Here is a 20,897-nt window from a genome sequence, read left to right on the forward strand (position 1 = left end):
TGCCCTCTCACGTGCACGTGCTTTCTCTACTCTACTAGGAGAGTAAAACTCGGCTCCACCGTGGTAGTCCTTGTGATGCTGAAGCTCAAGAGGCTTGCTCTTCTTCTTGTGCTTCTTTTGAGTCTTAAGAACCTCTCTGAGGCCTGTAATCTCGTGGTGGAGGACTGAGTTTTGAACTGAGATGTGGTGGAGTGAGCGCCTGATCTTTTTCAGCTCTTCACTGCCTTCGTCTTTGGCTACTTTGCGCAACAGAGTCTCTGTTTTGAGCCAATCCTTGCCGCTATAGACTGAAGAAGAGCTTTTGTTGCTATCGGAGCCCTCAGGGGTAGGCTTAGCAAATCGCTTGAGGATGACGTTGGGTTGAAGGGGTGCTATACCCGTTGCCTCAAAGGACCTGAGTATCAGCCCCTGAGTAAACGTACTTGTCCACGCCTTCCAGAACAGGTGGAAGAAGTCGCTCTTCTTGATAACCGACAGTCCTTGGCCATGGTGAAGGTGTGTTGTGAGCTCCTTTGAGTATGCTGTCGAGAGAGGCTTGAACATCACCACATCGAGTGGCTGGAGCGTGTGGGTTGAATGAGGAGGAAGTATAGCCAGGAGTATCCTGTTCTGATCGCAGTAGTTGATGAAATCCATCGTGACGTGAGATCCATGGCCATCCAGTATCAATAGGCGGTACTTTCTTCGTGCTTTCTTCTTGGTGTAGCGATCAAACACCTGTCTGAGCCAAGCGAGGGCTACCTCGTTGTTTGTCCAGCCTGAAGGTGACGAGGAAACAAAGACAGAGTGTACTCCTGGCTTGATTTCCTCCACCCAGCTTGACTGTATAGTGTTGTTGGTAGACTCGTATAGGAGGCCTGGTGGCAGTGCCGATCCATCCCCACACACACACGCTATAAGCGTCACCCAGGCACGATTACCATCTTGAGTAGTTGCTGTAACCTCCTTCTTCTCCCACATACGTCTACTGAAGACGTGTTTGGTCCTTGTGGTGACTCCGATCATGAAGCCCTTCTCATCCATATTGTATGTGTGCTCAGCGTCGACGTTGTATTGGGCAATTTTGGACTGCAACAGGTCAAAATAGAGCTTGTACTTGGTATACGAATCGGCGTTGTGGCGATTGCTGTCCATACCCGTTGAGTATTGAGAGATGAGATGGATTGAGTGGTTGTTGATGAAGCGGGTAACCCAGCTCTCGCTGACTGGCTCTGTGGCTATTGATGACGCAAAATTTGCTATCATTTCCCTTGTAGGAGGTAGATGTCGGGCTGTAAGCTCCTCTATATACTTGACAAGCTCGTCCTCTTGTTGTGGAGTGAGCTTTTGTTGTGCAATTGCCTGCTCTTCACGCGATCGCGTTTCTCCTCGGTACTTGCGCGTCAACGTAGAGCGCACAACACCATGCTTTATGGATAATTGCGTCCAAGGGATGTTTTTGCATGGCATCATAGCATCTATCTCTTTAATGGCTTCCTCTAGCGTCATTGTGGCGTTGAGTTGTGGTGTTGTGAAGTATGGGTGCATAAAGCGTCTCGGCGCATTGCGCGAATCCGCGCATTGCGCGCACAGACACGGTAATCAATCACATCTTATCTGATGTGCCGACGTTACAGCCGAACCTAACCGACGTCGGACGTTTCCAATTGCCTTTCCCATCATCACCATTATTGCTGCATCAACTGTTCCATCATTCCGTCTTCCACAGAGCTACTCTGGTGATTTTCTGCTTCTGGGTCTTGAAAGTCTTCGAGGGGATCTTATCGCAATCGGGTGTGCTACACGTGGCTATTCGCAGATTTACTCCTTCGTGCCTTTGACGCTACTACTTCACTCCGAACAAGCAGGACAAACATTTCATTTTCTTATCTTGTGTTCTGTTTCATTCCTTTTTATCGCTTTGTCTTGAGTTCAATCACGAGGACTTTCCTTCGTCTCTTGCGTTGATCCACAACGAGAACGTCTGCGTGAACACGGTCGGTCTTCGACTTTTCCTTGCAAAGACTGCTCGTAACCAGCGTTCATGGAATTGCGATAATCATGTCGCTTCTAACCCTAACCCTAACTCCATCTGTATGCACTCATCATCCTTCCTACGCAACACTCTCACCTCGTACACCATCTGCATATTCTATTCCACTCACTTCCGTACAACCTCAAACACCGCAAACCTGCCACCAACCTACACCCTCCTACCACAAAGACAGCTCCACTTCCCCCTCCTACCACCAAGCATCAACACCATCCTACTCCTGCCCCATCATTCCTTCTTACCTGCTTGGCTCATGTGAGCCCGCACCGCTCATTGAGCCAAATGTACCCATAGCCCCCACATTCATCTTCACCAAAGAAGTGAAGACCCGTCTTCTTCGGCTTCGGAAGGATATACGGCGCATCTGTATTCGGCTTCTCCGGGTCAGGAAGCAAAATCTCCACCTCTGACTCAGACTTGGGATGCGGCATGAGCAGAGAAATATTGTGGTGCCATGTGATATCGCAGCCGCTGCATGCTAGGATGCCTAGGGAGTGGACATGAGACGGGAGGTGGTAGATGGGGTTCACGTGGCGGCAGAGACAGCGCCAGGTTGCGATTTTGCTGAGGAGGTTGAGTTTTGCACGGGTGATGCGGATGCGTGTTGAGGCGAGGCGGGTGGCCTGGTTGAGGAGGGTGAGGATGGTGTTGCGCAGGGACAATATGTGTTTGTTTGCTCGGAGGTTTATTGTGTGATGGTTTGGTAGTGTGATGTGGTGCTCGGTCACTGGGAATAGGACTTGATGCATGTTAAAGTGCAATAGAGCATCGTGAACAGTAATAGTGGTGTCCGAAGCAGCCTTGCACGATGTCGCATTCTAGGTCTCGTCGCTAGGAGTGTCGCTGTGATGTCTTGCTCTGTTTGTGTGAGAACACGGCGTTGAGCGGCGGTTAACCAAACCATCATGAAACCTGGTTGGGTCTGTTTCACTGTGCAAGCAAACACGAAGGTTGAACAGTATCATTTCGACAGACTCTGATAAGTCTACCTGTTTGTTCCCTTTGCATCCACCTCACCTATTGACCACGTTCGACTTATGGCATAAAGCACGCGCATCTTGCTACAATGTCATTTGGCAGCTTGGTCTGAGACAACCGAAGATAACCTATATCGTGGTGAACACAGACACGCCAATCGTCTAGAGCGATGGGAAAACAATGTACGAGTAGATGATCGAAAGCCAACCTTGAATGGCTTGGTCATATGATGGAATCCAAGATTCAATACTGACAACGCTCGTGTGCTTCGCTGATATGCAATCTGTGGCCAGTCACGTTCGAGCGCTCGAGCATATCACATGCATCCTTTCACGAATCACCATGCCAACTCTTTCGCCGGCTTCTTGGTCATCTCAGGTGGCACACAGCCCCATGAGCATACTTTGACCTTGAATGGGTAGAACACCGTGAAGCTTGTACTCCAAAACTCAATCCACTCTGCCCTCGCTACGATGTAATCTTTCTTGCACACGTGGCATTGGTGGGAATAGCCAAAGCCTGCATATGCATCATTATGTGTTGCTCGCGCAAGTATCGCAGCTCCATCGAATGGTACGGGCTCGCCCAACCTTTCCATTGTCTCTTCGACGGTGATATTTGCGAGCGCAGTGCTGACGGACATGGTGAGAAGGGACGGTATCCGGGATGATGTGGATGGTGTAAATAACGGGGTCGATGGGACACCGAATGCGCCCTCATTGGTTTCGATGATGATGGAGTAGTCGGTTGTGCTCGGTGATGGTTGAGCGGGTGACCCTTTGACAAGCTGGCCAGTCTGATCGAAATACGTGACAAGAGTCCTGGCGATATATCGCGATGAAGGTGAGTCTGCTGCAACACGAGTTGCAGCATGATGCGCAAAGACACGCTCATCTGCACTCCTTACGCCCACTGTGTACTTCGACTCTACAGCATTGAGGAAGTTCTCCATCGATTCGATGTACCGTATGTGCCAGATCAGCGCTTCACGATCGGCACAAGACTGTAGTCGTGGGTAAATGTCCTTTGTAGAGGATGTGAACATGAATCGCTCATCCAGTTTTCGATATCGACTTTGAGATACTCGCTCGAGAACGGGGTTACCGAGGGTTACGAGATGCTCAAGCTTCCCATGCGGTACCAGCATCTGAAGCATTTCGAATGGTAGATATTGGACCTTGTTGAGAGACAAGTCCAATTCCTGGAGATTGTGCAGCTGACTGATCTGTGGAGGTAGTTCCTCAATGCGATTGTCTCTTAGTACGAGAGTGGTGAGATGCTGCAGGTGAAACAAAGACGGTGTCATTCGCCTGAGAGAGTTATGGCTGAGGTTGATGTAGAGCTCTGGCACCATAGAGCGATATTGACCTTCTGCAGGCAAGTCATTACCTGGATCTGGCAGGTTCTTGATCACACTGTTCAGGTCACCTATCTGCTTGATGTCGTTGTCTCCAAGGTCTAAGCCCTGGAAGTCGTAGTTCTGACAGTTCCTGTCCAGCCCCACTCTGAGCGCAGAGTAGAAGGCGGCTTCAGTCATGCTCATGGGCTCTGGCTCCTCTTCGTCTATAGCCTCAGCAGTGAACGGAAATGGCGACTTGTGCTCTGGCAGGGGATCTACAGAGCCATCGCTATTGTCGCTCATCATGTAGATACCCGAGTCGTAATTGCGTGACATTTTCGTCTTCTTGGGTTCTGGTGTGTTTTGTGTCGAATCGCCATTATCCGTCTCATACCAAGCACCTTTGCGCTTGTTTTTGAAGATGCGCGGAGATTCGTAGTTCGTAATATCAAGCGTTTCGCCAGAATCGTCGCTGGAGAATAGCGGTGGTGGTGAGCTTGACTTGGGCGAAAATGCGCCATATCGTTGAGGTTCGAAGAACGGCGAGCTCGGGGGGTTGGTCGCGATCGCGTGCGGCGGTGATGACGGTGGCACCGCGTCGTTGTCCATGATGGAGGATGAGGCTGTGGAATTTTCGGTGCAATTTAGAACCAGTCACGCGACCGCGACTTTTGAGGTGAGGAAGTCGCACCTTCTCAATTCGGGGGCTGGAGGAAATGGCGATGCGAAGTGTGGGAAGGAGCCATGGACGCGTTGTGGAGCTTGACGCGACCCCGCTAGCTTTCCCTGCGAACCAAGGGTCTGGTGACGGCATCGTCCGCGCGCCTCGACGACGCTGCCACGTGCATTTTGCACCACCCCCGTATGCATTACACAACAACGGTCTTTGTGGTCAATATCTGACACATGTGTATTTAAAAGAGACCAATGACGCGCGAAGTAATCAAACGATTAAATTTCGAGTGCACATGTGATGAGTTTCGCAGAGCTGAAAAGTTTGGCCATCATCACCCAGCTCACTCAACATCACATTGCGAACAACATACCTCACCAGCACGAGACTACACGAGCTGTAAGACCGAAGGGTCGGCTTTGCTAATTGGATTCCAGCTGCGTGGCGACTGAACCTCTCAGCAACATTCATCTGAGCACGCCAGAACTGCGACTTCGGCCGCAAGTACGGGGCAAGGAGCAAGTTTGAGAGCTTTATGCCCACGGACCGCAAGCGCGACGATATAACTTGCCGTTTCCCTAGTTATTTAGGAAATGGCTCTTCGGCAGTCTCTACATCGTCGAGTCTCGATTCGAGCCACCGCTTCGCATCCAGCCAGCTGTGCATTCGACACTATCGCGACTACCTACCACACCCCCAGCCGCCACGCTACATCTTCCGATTCTACAAACAAGCTACTTGTACGCCTGCAGATGGCTGTCGAGACTACTGGTAGTATGCAGGCTGCATGCGAGTGCTCCAGTACCCTAACATTGGCTTGCGTCTGAACGGTTGTTAAGTATGCACATCATCTATCGCAGCAGCTTCCTCAGCAAGCCTTTACAATCGTGCGTTCCAGCGCCCTCTCGCCGTCGACTATCAGCTACACTTCAGGTTCTTCCTCGCCGTCGCTATCAGCTAGAGTCGACGATCGCTAGCAAGATCTTCTCAGCCCAGCTTTGGGACGAATCGTGTGCTGCGCACTCGGTCCAACCGTGTTAAGTCGAATGAAAATATCGACGAGTTCTATGATCTGCATGGCTACCATAAGGTTGATTCTGGAGCGCTAAGGTCCAATTTTAGCAACACCAACCTTGGCCCTGCTTTTTCGAGTTACCTTCACAGTCACGATGCTCCTTGTAAGCCTTCTGAGCTGGATACGAGCGAATGTCGTCAAGAAGCCCTACAACTTCAGCTTCATGGTCGTCTACTCACCGCCAGCATGCACCAGACCGTCCTTGAGGCTTGCAAAGGTTTTCTGCAGCGCAAGCGCAGTGTATTACTGTATGCGCGATGCCAGTGGCTACCACAGAGAACCTGGTCAGGTCTTGAACCCATGTTCGGCGACCCCAGGAATGGACTAGGTGTTGAACTCTGGGACGTCGATTTGCGGAGAAGACAGGCGACAGCGGCAGAGTCTTCAGTGCACATGGTTTGGCATCCCTTCGTGACGGCTGATTGCGCGCATCAGTAAGCTGGTTTAAATTGCACATGCAGCGCAATGATGCATGATTTATTGAAACCTGGGAGGGAGTGCTGACGATAAATATCATTCGACAACACAGGAAAACTCCAGCACTTTCAGACAGGAACGGCACGTTACGAACGCCATTCACGAGGCGCTCCGCCGTACGACGTAGCAACGGCTTGGGACAATCTCATGTCACGACTTGTCTTCCTCTGGGGTTGGCGGCCATGCACAAGCTGAGTGGCTGCGTTCCTGTAGCTCGCACGAGCCACCGCGTCCGGTGAACATTGTGCATCGTCCCAAATCTCGACACGGCACACTTCTCGAAGGATTCCGTCACACCTTGTACGCCCGCAAGAGGTCGCATCGCGCGACCCCAAAGCGACATAGTGAAGGAATCAAGACCCTTCGACATCACAGAACCAGGTAGTTAATGTTCTTCGCTACCGAAATCCGTGACTTCAGCAACGCCCAGGCTAATCAACGGTATCCCGGCCAAGGGGACCAAAGAACAAATGATGCGCGCTGCCAAAAAGCTTTGTAGTCATTGTCACTGAACGGCGTTCTTCTCAAAGCTTTTCATCACGACGGGGTTGGCGGATGCGACGTACCCTCGGCTAGTTTATTCTAGGATACGATGACCTAAACCCTGCTGCCAATCAGCAAAATCGGCAGCCGGCAAAACAACACTTCGACGAGCTTGGGAGAGCGCCCTACGCACGCCTCGAGCGCACGAGGCGTGGGCCCAATAACCTGGCGCTCGTGAAGAAGCTCAGCCTTACCGTACGCGGTGATGGCGCTCACTCGGAGATGAGATTTTCCCACTAAGGCGGCTAGTTGATTCGCTCTCGCCCCTTACTATTCTGGCTGGCGCCTTTCGGTAAGCTGACATCTTTCCTCTTGCGTTCTCACGCCTCTCACTTTGTCCCGCTTGGCGTAGACAGACACGAACTGATGGATCGACTTTATCGTATCGCTCAGGAGATATGGTGGGCCCCATAGGCAAAGTATATAGGCAAGGGCTTGTCCTTCCGCAAACGTTTCTGCAGCATCAGCTCTACGTCTCTCGTTTGGATACATTCCAATCTCTCTTAATATTCTTATTTAATCTAATACCTACACTCGCTCAACCAACATGCATCTGTCATTCACCACAGCCGTTTTGGCTATCGCCGGATCCGCCATCGCGCTTCCCCAGAACCCTGCTCCTGCTCAGGGCACATCGCTCCCCTCTAACGTCGCTCTTCCTCCTGCTCTCCCGGTCGACAATTTCAAGACACCTAAGTATGCTCGCCCGCTCTCTCTCGACGAGGCCCGGTCTGGTGTAAACGCCACCGTCACCACCATTGAGAACATTCAGGACGCCAAGAACAAGCTCCCTGAGCTTGTCCTTCCCAACATCATCCCTTCCCCCCTCCCCGTTACCGCCCGCGACTTGGATGAGGAGCTCGAGAAGTTCGAGAAGAGACAGAGCACCTGCTCTAACCCCCGTATCCGTCGCGAGTGGGACTCTTACTCCAACTCCGACCGTCAGGCCTACGTCGATGCCATCAAGTGTCTGCAGAACCGCCCGGCATCTGGCCAGTTCGGTCAGTCTCAAAGCAGATATGAGGATCTCGTCGCTCTCCACCAGACTCTGACCCCCAACGTCCACGGTAACGCCAAGTTCCTTCTCTGGCACAGGTACTACCTCTGGACCTTCGAGCAGATGCTCCGCAGCGACTGCGGTTTCAACCGTGAACTCCCCTGGTTCGATGAGACCAGGTACGCTGGCCGCTTCGGCCAGTCTTCCATCTTCAGCTCGCAGTGGTTTGGCAGCGTCAACATTGGCGGCCAGTGCGTAACCGACGGCGTAAGTACCATCAGACCTCGAGTTTGAATCATATTACTAACAACACAACAGCAATTCGCTGGTCTCGCCATCAACGTCGGTCCCGGCTCCGGCAACCAGCGTCACTGCTTGGCCCGCAACGGCGACGACACTAAGACCGCCAACACCGGCAACGCCATCGTCGACGCCTGCAACTCTCGCACCGCCTACGCCGACATGGCCTCCTGCGCCGAAGGAGGAGCGCACGCCTGGGGCCACAACGGCATCGGCTCCGTCATGCAGGACACCTACGCGTCTCCCGCGGACCCCGTTTTCTTCCTGCACCACGCCTTCATCGACCGCAACTTCCGCATCTGGCAGAACAACGGCGGCAATGCGCGCATCACCACTGTCTCCGGTACTGACGCTGTTGGCAACGGCCTCACTCTCGATACTACCGTCAATGTTTACGATTTCCGTCCTACTGTCCGTATTAGGGATATCCTTAACACTCAGAGTTCGACTCTGTGTTACAAGTACAACTACTAAGCTAATGGCTAATGTGCGGTTCTTTTGTGTTTATTGAGGACAGCTGCATGGCATGGCATGGGTATCTTGTAATTAGACAGTTTCTTTTTCTTTGTACATATTGATACCAAAACACGCTTCATTTGACGACCATGTCACAAGCTCTTCTGTATGATGTGCCCTGGGTATCTGGCTTCTCAAGTTCTAGCCCTGTGCTGATTACCTCAAATCATCCGCCCTGTGGATCATCAAGCCCATGCGCCGTCGCATATGCCACATCACGTCCTGTTCAGATGGCTACAACATTTCTCATCGCTGAAGAGCGGATAAGTGGAGCAACGGAAAGTACCACGAGCAGCTATCGTCGATTGTATCGCTCGCTCGGAGTTCAATTAGTGGAGTCTAGACTCTCTTGAGCAGAGACTTGTCGTTATACTGGCGCTTTGTCTCTCGCTGACACTCTTTTAAACTCAAACTCATGTAACTAAATCTTAGCATTACCAGAGGAGCTACTGCTCCTCTCGTCTTCCATAGTCTTAGACTCAGATAGGACATTAAACCAATCAATCAATCAATCAATCAACCTCACACTCCTGTAACTAAATCGTTGCATTACCAGAGGAGCTACTGCTCCTCTCGTCTTCCATAGTCTTAGACTCAGATAGGACGTTAACCCAATCAATCAATCTCGCTGACACTCGAACAGCATCCTCGTTCTGGATCGCACACCGCCAACGCTCACGACTCTAGCTCAGTACGAGATTTCACAGTAAACAGCAGCCTCATGGCACTTCTCTTCTGTTATTCTTCACGGATAGATCTCCGAGAACATCGTTTACGCATACCTCCCCCTACCGCTCACGGAAGGACTCGCAGCCAACTCAACCCTCTCCCTCCCCTGACCCATCTCCTGCGCTCTTTCTATCGTCGGCAATTCCATCCTATTCCTCTGTGCATTTATCTCCTGCGCCGACGCTTGGTTGCTCGGCATCTCTATCGGACTCCTACTGGCTTCCCTTGCATACACCACCATCTCCGGTTTCTCGCCCACTCGTGCGTTCTGGCCTGATACCTCAGCCTTGCCCCATGCCTGTTGCCGTTTCTTGTTTTTCTTGATTTTGTGTAGGAGGAAGAGGATGATGCCGAGCAGAAGCGCGAAGACGGCGATACCGGCGCCGATGCCAGCTTTTGCTGCGGTGCTGAGGAGTGAGGAGCTGGCTACTGGAGTCGAAAGCGGCGGTGTGCTGGTGGAGGACCCAGTGGATGAGGGTGTCGCCGTAACAACTGGCATACCAGTTGTTGACGGGGATGCACTGCTTGCCGAAGCACTTGTTGTAGATGCCCTACTCGAACCCGTTGTCGAAGCGGAAGGTGTGGAAAAGGACGCATATGCGCTTGGGGACGCAACAACCTCTTTCCCTACTGTCGCAGCAAGCGTGAACAACCTCGAGCTCGTGCTGCAATAGCTCTTCTTTCCACACGCCCAGTTCCCATTACCACAGCTGTACACCGGCGCATTGTCGTCTTCGTACTCTGCTGTATCGCAAACGCTTGCGAGACAATTTGGACTCGACCACGTTGGATCTGTGCAGCCCTGGCGCCACCACAACTTAACGCCCTCGTTCGTGCCATCGAAACCTTCGTAGTTTTGGCATAGGCCGTTGGTCTCGCATACGTCGTTCGCAACGCCAACATCACCGGCGCCGTCGTGGTTGGTGCCGCAGCAGGCAGACTCGCCGGAGGAAGAGCAGGGCTGGTAGGCAATATCGGCTATGAGGGTGCCGTTGCGGGAGTAGCAGTTGCTGCTTGTGACGAAAGTAGGAAGGGTTAGGAGAGAAACGATAAGAGACGAAGTAGCGAACAACATAGTGGTGAGCTTGCCGCAACCTTGAGCGGACAAGAACGTGACACCAGGAAGGAACGTAGAGTCAACAGAGAACGACAAGCTTTTGAGAACTAAACGGGCACGTAGCTATTTCGGGATTGACTATCAGGAGTGAACTGTACTTTGTGCCGAAGCGAGATAAGTTCATGTCTGTACAAGGGTCGAGTATCACAAGGCGTCCAGCGTCACAAACTGATACTGATCCCGGACCATCTTGACGAACATGGCCGCACTCCGTGCGAATTCTGAAGATGCGCATGCTTCACTACGCGGTTGATGGAGATAAAAGGTTGTTATGGCCCTTGAGACAAGCGTTGATAGAGATGCGGCCGTGCAGCGTTCGTCCTGACAGCCACAGGCGACGCTTGTACCAGTGACTAAGCCTGTCGTGCGCAAGGAAAGAACCACCCCAGCCGTCAAACATCAAAACATCAAACATCAGACATCGTAACCCATAAATCTCGTCAACATCGTCACCTGCATCAGATCGCAGCCCCTTGCAGATATCCGGCCCCAAATTAGACATTGTGATAGCCGTTGACATGGGTAGAACAGGCTTTCAGGCACTCCCGCCGCGTGGGCCGGCAGGCCCGGATCCTTGTCAACTACGTAGTGCACCAGGTGCACGATCTGCTAAAATTCCAAACAATGAATCTCAACCAGCGGCCAGATTCTTCTCTTCAACTTTACATCCATTGCTTTCTTGACCTGGTGTCTGGGTTGGCAACCCTACAGTTGTCCATTCTTTGACCTCTTGCTTTCGTCTCAAGTCGCACCAGCACAATGGCTCATGCGGAAGCCACGGCAAATCGCAAGATCGTATCACTGATCTTGCATCATCTTGCGGATATAAGCGACAGATATCGTCACCAGAGAAGCCTGGAGTACCCCGTGGAGCTTCTGGAAGTTCGACATTCGTTATTGCCGGCCACGTTGGTTAATCGCCTCTGGGCGGACGCAGCAACCTCCATCATCTGGAAGCAGAATCCTAGTCTCTTGGCACTCAGATGGATGCAACATGACCGACGGCAGCTGTACGCAAGCAAAGTTGAGCAGCTGCAACTCTCCGACCCACAAGACGAAAGCGACGATGACTACGAGTACCTCAAAGAACTCGTATGGCCAAGATTGAAGAGCTTGGAGGTAGATCTTGATTGGCAATCATATCAACATCATCTTCGAGGCCTGTTACACGCAAAAATGGAAAGTCTGACAGTGACTGGTACGCAATCTGGAGGCTCAGCATACGTTACGCAGGTGACACTGCCAGCGTTACTCGGTCCTTGCCGGAAGCTGAAGCGTATACAATTTGGACCTGATACGTTCAGCCCTCAGGATCCTATCCACGCCAATGTCCTTGCATACCACTTCGATTCCCTGCCATGTTTGGAAGAAGTCGACGTCTTGATGAGCAGCATCGTCGGCAAAGACTTTCTATTCGGTCATCTTAGCAAACGTCCTGGCTTAAAGTCCCTGGCTATAGATCTTGACCCTGGGTTGAGGCTACTGCCTCTGTTCTCAGGCCCAAATGCCCTGCACAAACCATTTCCTACTCTCGAGCGTCTGCAGATCGTGTGCGATCCAGAAATTGCGCTTGCCCTTCCCATCCACCTCTTCGCTTTGAGGGAATTGCGGCTTGCTGTCGAACGTCAACCGAGTGGAGAAATTCGCCTGTCCGATCTCAGCATTTTGGATGATGTTGCGACTTCGCTTCTTGCCTGTCCGAATCTGGAGTTACTGGAGGTCAATGTCGGCAATCTCGCTATGGGCTTCCCTACTGCACAGTTGAACCTGCCAGTGAGCGGTGCAGCTTTAGTCAAGCTGGCTGCTTGCTGTCCGAGACTGCGAAGTATCGATCTCGCAGCCCTCGATCCTTCTTCTATTGACGGCTCAGGCATATCCAGTATACACTTCGAAGACTTCTGCAAAGGGTTACCAAATCTTGAGGAACTGAGCTTGAAGTTGCACCCAACTACGGCGACGATACTGCAAACGACTGCTCTACCGAGTCTAGCACAGCACTGTCCGAAGCTCGAAGTCCTGCGTATGGGCATTCCCTTGCAGCTTCCCAACTTGCCCTTGTATGGTGGAGTATCCCAACCGGTCACTCCTGGTAGCGACATCATCACACCCCCTCAGACCAAACACGATCAAAGACCAGACTCGCACCAGGCCATGTCGAGTACCATCAAGCTAGTCGCAGCCATCGACACGCCTTCCGCAACTCCTCCCACAGCTTCGATCCCATTATTCCCCAGCCTCAAGAATATCTCTTTCGCCCGACCAGAAACTCTTCTTAGCAAAGGATCCACCATCACCCTCTCCGCCGAAGAGGACCTGATCCACGCTTGGGCGCAATCCTTCTTCACGCACTTCCCTCTTCTCGAACAACTCGAAGCGTGGGGTGATTCCACTGGGCGCGACAACCGCTCCATATCATACGTTCTCCCAATGGAAGATATTCTGGAAGCAACATGGGAATTCTTGAGCGGTGTCGAGCAGTCGCTCTGGCAAGACGGAGATGAGGAGGAAGAGGCAGATGTGTTTAGTCCGGCTTCGTTCGGCCAGGATGCGTACGTGCTTAGTCCGGGTCCTTTCGAAAGGTTGGTGGTGAGCGATTGGGAGATGGCGAGTGGGATGGACGAGTTTCGTGTGCGGTGAGAGCAACCGAGGAGAGCGCAGATCAAGACTGTCAAAGAAGAGCGCAGCCTGGAGGCAGTCAGTATGTTCTCGAGGACCAGTGGAAAAACCTCAGACAAGCTTTTTGGCTTCCTGTACTTACGCAAGCTGAAGTCCTACCGCCTCCGCCAGTTATGCGTCCTCCAGTACCATCATTTCACCGCTTCGCGCAGTGTCTGGCTTACTTTGGCGCACACAGCCAGCCGCCGCCAGGCCACGGCTTCTTCCTCATCGTCCTAGATATTGGCTTCAAAGCATGGTGCGGGCGGCGCACTCGCAGGACGATCGACTCGGGATGAGTACGATGTGGCAATGTGGGTGGTCAATAGTTGAAAGGGCATTGTCCAGGGTAATATGAGATGGTGCAAACGTGCATCTACATCCCGGTAACGGATCTCGACTGCTACGCCAAGGCCAAAGTGCTTCTTTTTACCTAATCTAACAACTCTGGAAAGCTTCATTTTTGAGCTTGTTTCCACTACAGTTCAGACCACAGAGGCCGAAGGTACTCGAAATGGTTTTAGTAATCATTGTCAACATCATAATACGGCCTGTTGACTACAAGTCAGGGTAAGCGTTCATCCTGTTAAGAACGAGCTCTGACATTCCTCATTGATTTACTATGTCAATCACCAAACTTGAGACATGCAAGCACACACAAGATGCTTTGGTCATTAGCCTCTCTAATCTTCACGTAGCAATGCAAGTCCTCGAACATCTAGCAATGATATTGTCTTCCGTGGTGAAAGTGAGCTCTCGCTTCCAGTGCCATCACGCACAGTATCTTTGTTGCAGCCACACTCACCTCCAAACTGCTCTCTCTTCCTATCTGTATCCACCAAGTGCTTTTCCATCTACACCATTGCTACGCCAAATCTCCGTGAATACCTCCACACCACCCACTTAGGCGCACGATGGCCTCCACCATGCCGCACGTCGACGACACAACGCACTACATCACCATCTCATTACTCGCTGCAATCCACGAAGCCGGCTCCTCCTCTCCTCCCGCTTGCGCTCCTCACACACTCTCAACACGCCTCCGATCAAGACCAAGTCATTCCGCCTGCCGCGCGCCCACCATGGCCATACCACCCTTTCATCTCACCACCATCCGACCACGTCGAGGACGTAGTCTTTCGATTACTGACCTGGCCACTCCCACCACCATCATCCTGGACTGAGTATTCGGACTGGCGGTGTGCTTACGGGTAGAAGGGGGCGGTGAACGTATTGAAACTCCATGTCAGGCAGTCGAAGGGTGGGCTGGGAAGGTGGTAGGAGGATACAGGGAGGAGGTTGTGGTTTTGTAGACAACGTGGTGGTTTTTGGGGGATGGAGTGGGTGTGCTGAGAGGGTTGAGGGGGGATGGGGAGGGAGTTGGGGAATGAGATGGGCGGGTAGGAGGTGATGTAGCCACCAGGATACTTGTTGAAATGGTGAGCAGTGGCGTTTGGGACGTTGAAGGTATCCAGGCTGCGATATGGCAGAACGTCTTTACTTGTGCTGATGGATGTGACCTTTCACACAATCTATATGCATGGTATCTAAACGCCTACAACGCTCCTCCTTCTCCACCTAAAAACAAGGCCACTTAAAAGCATTCCTGAACCCGCCAAAATGCCGCTCCTTCTTCCCACTCTCTTCTTCCTCCTCGCCCACAACACGCAAGAAAACTTCGTCAAGCGTGGTTGGAGAGACAGAGTAGTACTCCAGACCCAGGTTATTCCTGTTAGACTCAAGGAGCTGAATAAGTCCCGGAATACCTCCAAGATCCGAGGATTGTGTGCGCACCAACTCAACATTGGCATCGACATTGACTTTTTCGATGTTATCGTTCTGATTCGAAGGAGCGCGTGAGACCTCCTCGTGCATGACGTTTGCGTCGTCCTTCGCAGCCTTCAGCACCTTGAAGCGGAGTTGTCCGTGTCCGCCGCCTCTCGAACCCCACTTATCCATCTGCACACCAGGAATCTTTCTCCTAACCCACTCTTTACACGCCTCCATCTCCTCCTCCGTTGTCTCAGGTGCGCTCTTCAGGACTAGTTGAACGACCCAAGCGTCACCATACTGTTCACCAAGCTGCCCAACAGTGCCGAGAGCCAGCATCTTCCTCTTCATGATACCAACTCTCGTGGCCAGCTTATCCGCTTCCTCCATGGAATGCGTTGTAATCAACAACGCGCGTCCGGGCGCCGCAACACCAAGGAGCGTGCGCCACATGACACGCTTAGCCGCAGCATCCATACCGGAACTCGGTTCGTCAAGAAGTAGAACGGATGGGTTACCCATGAGTGCGATGCCAAGGGACAGCTTCCTCTTATTACCACCACTGAGCTTGCTCGCAAGACGCGTCTGGAAACGCACGAGACCGGTAGCCTGCAGAATCGCATTGACGGATGACTGAGGATCCGGCACACCGCGGGCGCGGGCGTAGAAATACAAATGCTCCGTCACAGTCATAGTATCCATTGCATCGAATTGCGGACACACGCCCAGATGGCCTCGAGCAGCAGCGCGCTTGGAGATGATAGATACGTCTTCGATGAGTACGTCGCCGCCGCCGTTGATGTGCGTGGTCGGGTGGATGTCGCCGCGGATGAGAGAGATGGTCGAAGACTTTCCTGCGCCGTTGGGACCGAGCAGGCCGAAGACTTGGCCTTGCGGGATGCCGAAGCTGATATCGTTGACAGCGTGGTTGGAGCCGAATGTCTTTTGAAGATGGAGTACACGCAAACTGTCCTTGGATTGTTCGGTGCGGGTGGTTTCGGCGAGGACGGCGGGTGGGATTGTCTCGAGGTTCTCTTCTGTGTGCTTTTGACGGCTGCTCGCGCGGTTGAAGAAGGGTGGCCTGTAGCCGGAGTCCCACCAGACGAGGGTAATGAAGAGGAGAATAGCTTGGACAGTGAGGTACAGGATCGGACCTCCATATACTGTGAGCTTGCCGGGGTAGCTTGGAATCTGGTTGCCGTCGCAGAGGACACTGAACGAGTTGAGCGAGAGCAGCTGCGTCCTCAACAAACTGCCGGATGGGGCGATGAGGGAAACTGTCCAGTGGAATATGTCGATCCAGTCGTCGATTTTGTACGCAGGGGCGTACGTGAGTATAGCCATGTACCCAATGAAGTAGATGAGGTACAGTGAGACCATACCTCCAGCGGCGAAGGCAAAAGCTGCAAGCTGCGATGTCACAACAATTGAGATGAGGTACGAGAAAAGAATGGCAGTCAGACCGTATAGAGCGAAAACAACGAACATGTAGCCTGGGCCGTAGAACGCATCAGAGGCCCCGACAAAGATCGCCGTCGTCACACCAGCGATGATCAGAACGAAGATGAAGTCGAACGCGGTGTATGCCAACCACAGCGGTACAGCTCGGATACCGTTACTGTAGTGGAGCGCTCGCACCTTCCTTAGTCGCTCTTGTGTTGGGTACAGCGCGAACAATGCTGGGAAGACGCACATCGCCAAGCCGAAGTAGAGCGTGAGCTGTAAGGTATCACCCATACTTGGCGAGAACGGGACAGCAAACTGCTGATATTGTGTCGAGATGGGGACATCCGAGAGCACGTTGTCAAGTGTATTGAGCGTGATGAGACCGCCGACCACACTTCCACTTCCCAGGTATGCCATTATGGTAGGCTCGTTTTCGCGGATGAAGAAGCCGCCAGGCGTAATGTTGCGGAAGCGGGTCTGCACAAAGTCATTGAACTCGTCGAGTGTATCGACAATGTAGAAACTATCGTTGTTGATGCCAGAACGCTGAACAATAGTCGAGATGGCATCGCCAACAAGGCTTGTAGGGCCGATGGGGATAAGCGGAATGGCATCGGTACTTGCAAGCGTGAACACCTCAGGATCGTTGGCATTCTCTCCAGGATTGCAGCCAACCGCCACGTAGTTCTTGAGGAACAGTGTGACCAGTCCAGCAGCGATAATAGGCAGTAGCAGAGCGAACACGTATGGCCAGAAGTTGCGTCGAAGGATGGTCCAACGCTTCTGCATCAGAATCAGAGTTTGCTTGCCCATTGACGTGCCTCGGCCCTTGCCCATCTCAAGCCCTTTGTCGGTGTCAGAGACTTGGTCCGAGGCGTCTTTGTTTGTAGCGAGTACGGCTTGTTGCTCGTTGGCGTCCATAAGATTGTGCTCTTTGACTTCCTCAGCCATCGCAAGGAATACATCTTCCAGCGTCGGTCCCACAATATCGTAATTCTGGACACCCTTGGATCTCAGGACATCAACAAAGTGAGTTGCAGGAAGAGCATCAGGAAACCAGTACTGGACCATGTCTGCTGACGGGGCGGGCTTCTTCGTCGCATCTGCTGGAGGAGCTACATGCGCATCTCGCGGGTACGTAACGTGGTAACCAGCACCTACCTCGTGCTTCAATTGCACAGATGTACCCTTTGTTTTCAGCACACCTCGCGAAAGGATGGCGATGTAGTCGGCAAGCACATCTGCTTCATCGAGGAAATGGGTTGTAAGAAGGAACGTGCGGTCGCCACGTTCAGCAAGCAGAATCTCCCAAATCTTCCTTCGCGAAAGAGGGTCGAGACCAGAAGAGACTTCGTCAACGCAGCACACCTTACTGCCACCAGTGAACATCATAGCGAGCTGCAGCTTTCTCTTTTGCCCGCCTGAAAGCGTGCTTGATCGAGCCTTGATCTTGTGTCCCAGATCGCATGCGCGGATGAGGTCCTCGATGGTATCCTTGGTATCGAAATTTCCGGTCGACTTGAGTTGATTGAAGATCCGAACGTGTTCATAAACGTTCAACTCGTCCCACATGACGTTCTTCTGCGGACACAGACCCAAGCCTCCCGTGCCGTCAATCTCGATAGAGCCGCTGGTGATAGTGTTCAGACCAGCGATAGCGTCCAAGGTCGTAGACTTGCCACTTCCATTGGCACCTAGCAGGACCATAATCTGCCCCTTGCGCGCTTTGATGCTGAAGTCGTCAACAGCAATGACGGTCTCCGGAGGCTTGACACCGATCTTAGCCAAGACATTCCTGCGGAACCAACTTGGTGTCCAGTGCTTCGAGAAATTCCTCAGAATGATGTTGTGATCAGGTGAATTGGTCGTGGTCTTGCGGTCAGCCGAAACGGTACCGTACAACCAACGCTCTACAAGCGCGCCGAGGAAGGGGTACACGAGCGTCTGTATGACCAGGAACACCCAGAAGACAATTCCAGGAGTCGTCCAGACATGGTCCTCATACACGGGCGCGCCCTGTCCGAGATTTGCGCCAGTGAGTTCCCTCTCGAATCGTGCGACCCAGACGATGAAGAAGACATAGTTGATAGACGGAAAGATCAGACTGAGAACGTAGACGGCTGAGGTACTGAACGGACCGGCAACCTGCGCAATAATCGCAAGCAGAATCAGAATAATAACAATCGTGATACCCGAAAGCTGCGCCTTGCGGAAGAACGCAGCGCCAAAAATGGAGAAACTCGTCAGCGACAAACCAGCCAGTATATGGAAGATGACCAGAATCCCCGCGTTCGACGACTTGAAGGCGAGAGCCCATACAATCAAACCCATGATGACCCAGCCAGGAAAGTAGATGATGTCGAAAGCAATGTGGTTGGCCAGAAGACGAGCGAATTGCGTGTGCCACGCCTTCTTTGCTGGAGACATAGCTTCCACGAGCTGCGAAATGCCACGCTCTCGCTCTTCGGCCATTTGTCCGGTGAGCTGGTATGTCACACCACAGACACCGATGTACAGCGCAGCGCCCATAATGTTGATCAGCGCGCCCATATACAGTACTCTGATGCGCTCATCCCTCTCTTCTTGCGTGCGCTCGGTATACGGAAATTCATCGATGGCAGGAATTGCACCAGCTGTAGTGTTCAGGCTTGCAATCGTCTCGTCGATGGCGCGCTGGAAAGGCAGAATGTAGATCTGGACATCGTTGTCTTCTTGGTCGACGTAGATTTGCGACCCCAACACACCATCGGCTCTCAGCGTGTAGTTCCACGCCGGACCGCCTCCTTCATTGGGACTGGAGTGGAACGTCGCCGCGCCGAAACATGTACTCGCGCCTCGCAGTGATCCAGCACATGTTGTCAGGAGTTCCACCTCTCGCTCGACTGTAATGGCCTGGAGACCTGCGTCACGTACCTGGTTCGAGACTTGCCCGATGACATTCTCAATATCACCGCCGGTATAGCCGTTGTTTACGAAGACGACCTTGTCGCGCCCGCCTGTTGCGGCGGCGAGTGCGTTGGGGAAGGAGCGGATGGGTGTTGCGTTGCCAATGCCGAATTCGGAGGGTGGAATGAAGAAATTCTTCGCGTATGTGATGAAGAACATCTAGCCATGTTAGCTATGATCAAGTTGCATTTAAGCGTCAACATACAAAGATAATGGGCGCCCAGAAGGCGCGCACGCTCGTGAAGAACCATTGCCGCCATGCCACGATAAGGAGCGTCTTCTTCGTGAGGATCCAGGTCTGCCTAAGAATCGCCATGGCTCTTGTTGTTGCCCGCGATGGGCGCGCTCAAGGTAGTGACGACCGTGTATGTTCGAATTGCGGCTTCTTGCCTTGAACAATGTGGAGTCGACTTCGATATTACAGATTACGAGATGAAAGCGGCAACCATGCTTCAACGCTCCAGGGGTATCTAGCAGTAAGTGCACGAAACAGCAGTATCAAGGTCGACGGGCAAAGGGCGAAAAGGTCAAGCAAAAGGCATGCGTGATAATGTCGCCTCGACAATACACTCGCATACGACTGCCAAGCGGCAACATCGTGTCGTCTTCATTTGCCTCGCGCGATGCCCCGGACTAGGGATGGTGTTGAAAGCGGGTCGATGTTCTCCCGCCATCGAACCTCGGCGGCCCATCGAGCTTCCAATCACATCACGATGCGCCCCGACTTCCGATGGACAGCTGCAACCCACGCGACGCAGGACCGAGCAGGGCATGGTAGAACATGAGCTGTACCGTTGATGAACCACCAAGCTTTGTATCTCCGTTCGACTTGACGTTCATATCGATCCTTCGCTCGAGCTGCGAAGCATATGTGCGCTGCTTGAATTGTTTGCGATGCTTTGAAAACCGACGGCATCGACCTCGGCATTCCGCCCCGCCCAGAGCGCCCAGCCGCCGAGTGCACCACTTCATCAAAAAGGCAGAAATTGCGATGCCAATTTCCTTCAACGCGCCTCGCTTGGACGGCTGCGCCTCGTGCAACGGCTGCAAAGATGCAAAGGCGCGTCATCGATTCCAAAGTTTCGTGCTTTGGGCTCGACGTCGGTGCGTGGAAATGCCGACGACGTCAAAGATGCACGTGAAGCAACTTCACAATGAATATCTTTACAGCAGCATCCTTGTGATTTTATGAAATGGGACTATCTATTCTGCCTCTTGTGCTGAGGCTGAGAAGAAAGCAAGATCATGAGCGCTTTGAAGGCTACGAAGTAGCATCGTCCCTTTGATCCAGCACCTTGAACAGA

The 20,897-nt window shown here is 52.5% G+C and overlaps 6 protein-coding genes across 6 annotated transcripts; 2 read left to right on the forward strand and 4 right to left on the reverse strand.

Moving 5' to 3' along the window:
- Window positions 1-2,283: 2,283 nt before the first annotated feature.
- Window positions 2,284-2,781, reverse strand: BU25DRAFT_424176 (uncharacterized protein; the record flags this gene model as incomplete). The annotated part of the gene is made up of 1 exon (XM_033708265.1): window positions 2,284-2,781. One exon carries the CDS (start codon window positions 2,779-2,781, stop codon window positions 2,284-2,286), a length of 498 nt encoding a protein of 165 aa, XP_033558593.1.
- A 283-nt stretch (window positions 2,782-3,064) lies between these two features.
- On the reverse strand, window positions 3,065-5,181 carry BU25DRAFT_160850 (uncharacterized protein). The gene has a single exon (XM_033700713.1). The coding sequence runs from the start codon at window positions 4,956-4,958 to the stop codon at window positions 3,348-3,350; it is 1,611 nt and encodes a 536-aa protein (XP_033558594.1). The 5' UTR covers window positions 4,959-5,181; the 3' UTR covers window positions 3,065-3,347.
- A 2,110-nt stretch (window positions 5,182-7,291) lies between these two features.
- Window positions 7,292-9,238, forward strand: BU25DRAFT_160866 (Di-copper centre-containing protein). The gene is made up of 3 exons (XM_033700714.1): window positions 7,292-7,409; window positions 7,511-8,381; window positions 8,433-9,238. Exons 2-3 carry the CDS (start codon window positions 7,665-7,667, stop codon window positions 8,886-8,888), a joined length of 1,173 nt encoding a protein of 390 aa, XP_033558595.1. The 5' UTR covers window positions 7,292-7,409; window positions 7,511-7,664; the 3' UTR covers window positions 8,889-9,238.
- A 464-nt stretch (window positions 9,239-9,702) lies between these two features.
- On the reverse strand, window positions 9,703-11,053 carry BU25DRAFT_450769 (uncharacterized protein; the record flags this gene model as incomplete). The annotated part of the gene is made up of 1 exon (XM_033709714.1): window positions 9,703-11,053. The coding sequence occupies exon 1, from the start codon at window positions 10,732-10,734 to the stop codon at window positions 9,703-9,705; it is 1,032 nt and encodes a 343-aa protein (XP_033558596.1). The 5' UTR covers window positions 10,735-11,053.
- A 362-nt stretch (window positions 11,054-11,415) lies between these two features.
- BU25DRAFT_160890 (uncharacterized protein) lies at window positions 11,416-13,733 on the forward strand. Its single transcript, XM_033700715.1, has one exon. It carries the CDS (start codon window positions 11,536-11,538, stop codon window positions 13,411-13,413), a length of 1,878 nt encoding a protein of 625 aa, XP_033558597.1. The 5' UTR covers window positions 11,416-11,535; the 3' UTR covers window positions 13,414-13,733.
- A 1,253-nt stretch (window positions 13,734-14,986) lies between these two features.
- On the reverse strand, window positions 14,987-20,096 carry BU25DRAFT_476646 (P-loop containing nucleoside triphosphate hydrolase protein). The gene is made up of 2 exons (XM_033710954.1): window positions 19,829-20,096; window positions 14,987-19,752 (listed from the first exon to the last, which is right to left on the reverse strand). The coding sequence occupies exons 1-2, from the start codon at window positions 19,907-19,909 to the stop codon at window positions 15,010-15,012; spliced, it is 4,824 nt and encodes a 1,607-aa protein (XP_033558598.1). The 5' UTR covers window positions 19,910-20,096; the 3' UTR covers window positions 14,987-15,009.
- Between the last annotated feature and the right edge of the window lie 801 nt (window positions 20,097-20,897).

The sequence above is a fragment of the Macroventuria anomochaeta genome (genome assembly GCF_010093625.1).
Source record: "Macroventuria anomochaeta strain CBS 525.71 unplaced genomic scaffold BU25scaffold_31, whole genome shotgun sequence".
Classification (NCBI taxonomy): Eukaryota; Fungi; Ascomycota; class Dothideomycetes; order Pleosporales; family Didymellaceae; genus Macroventuria; species Macroventuria anomochaeta.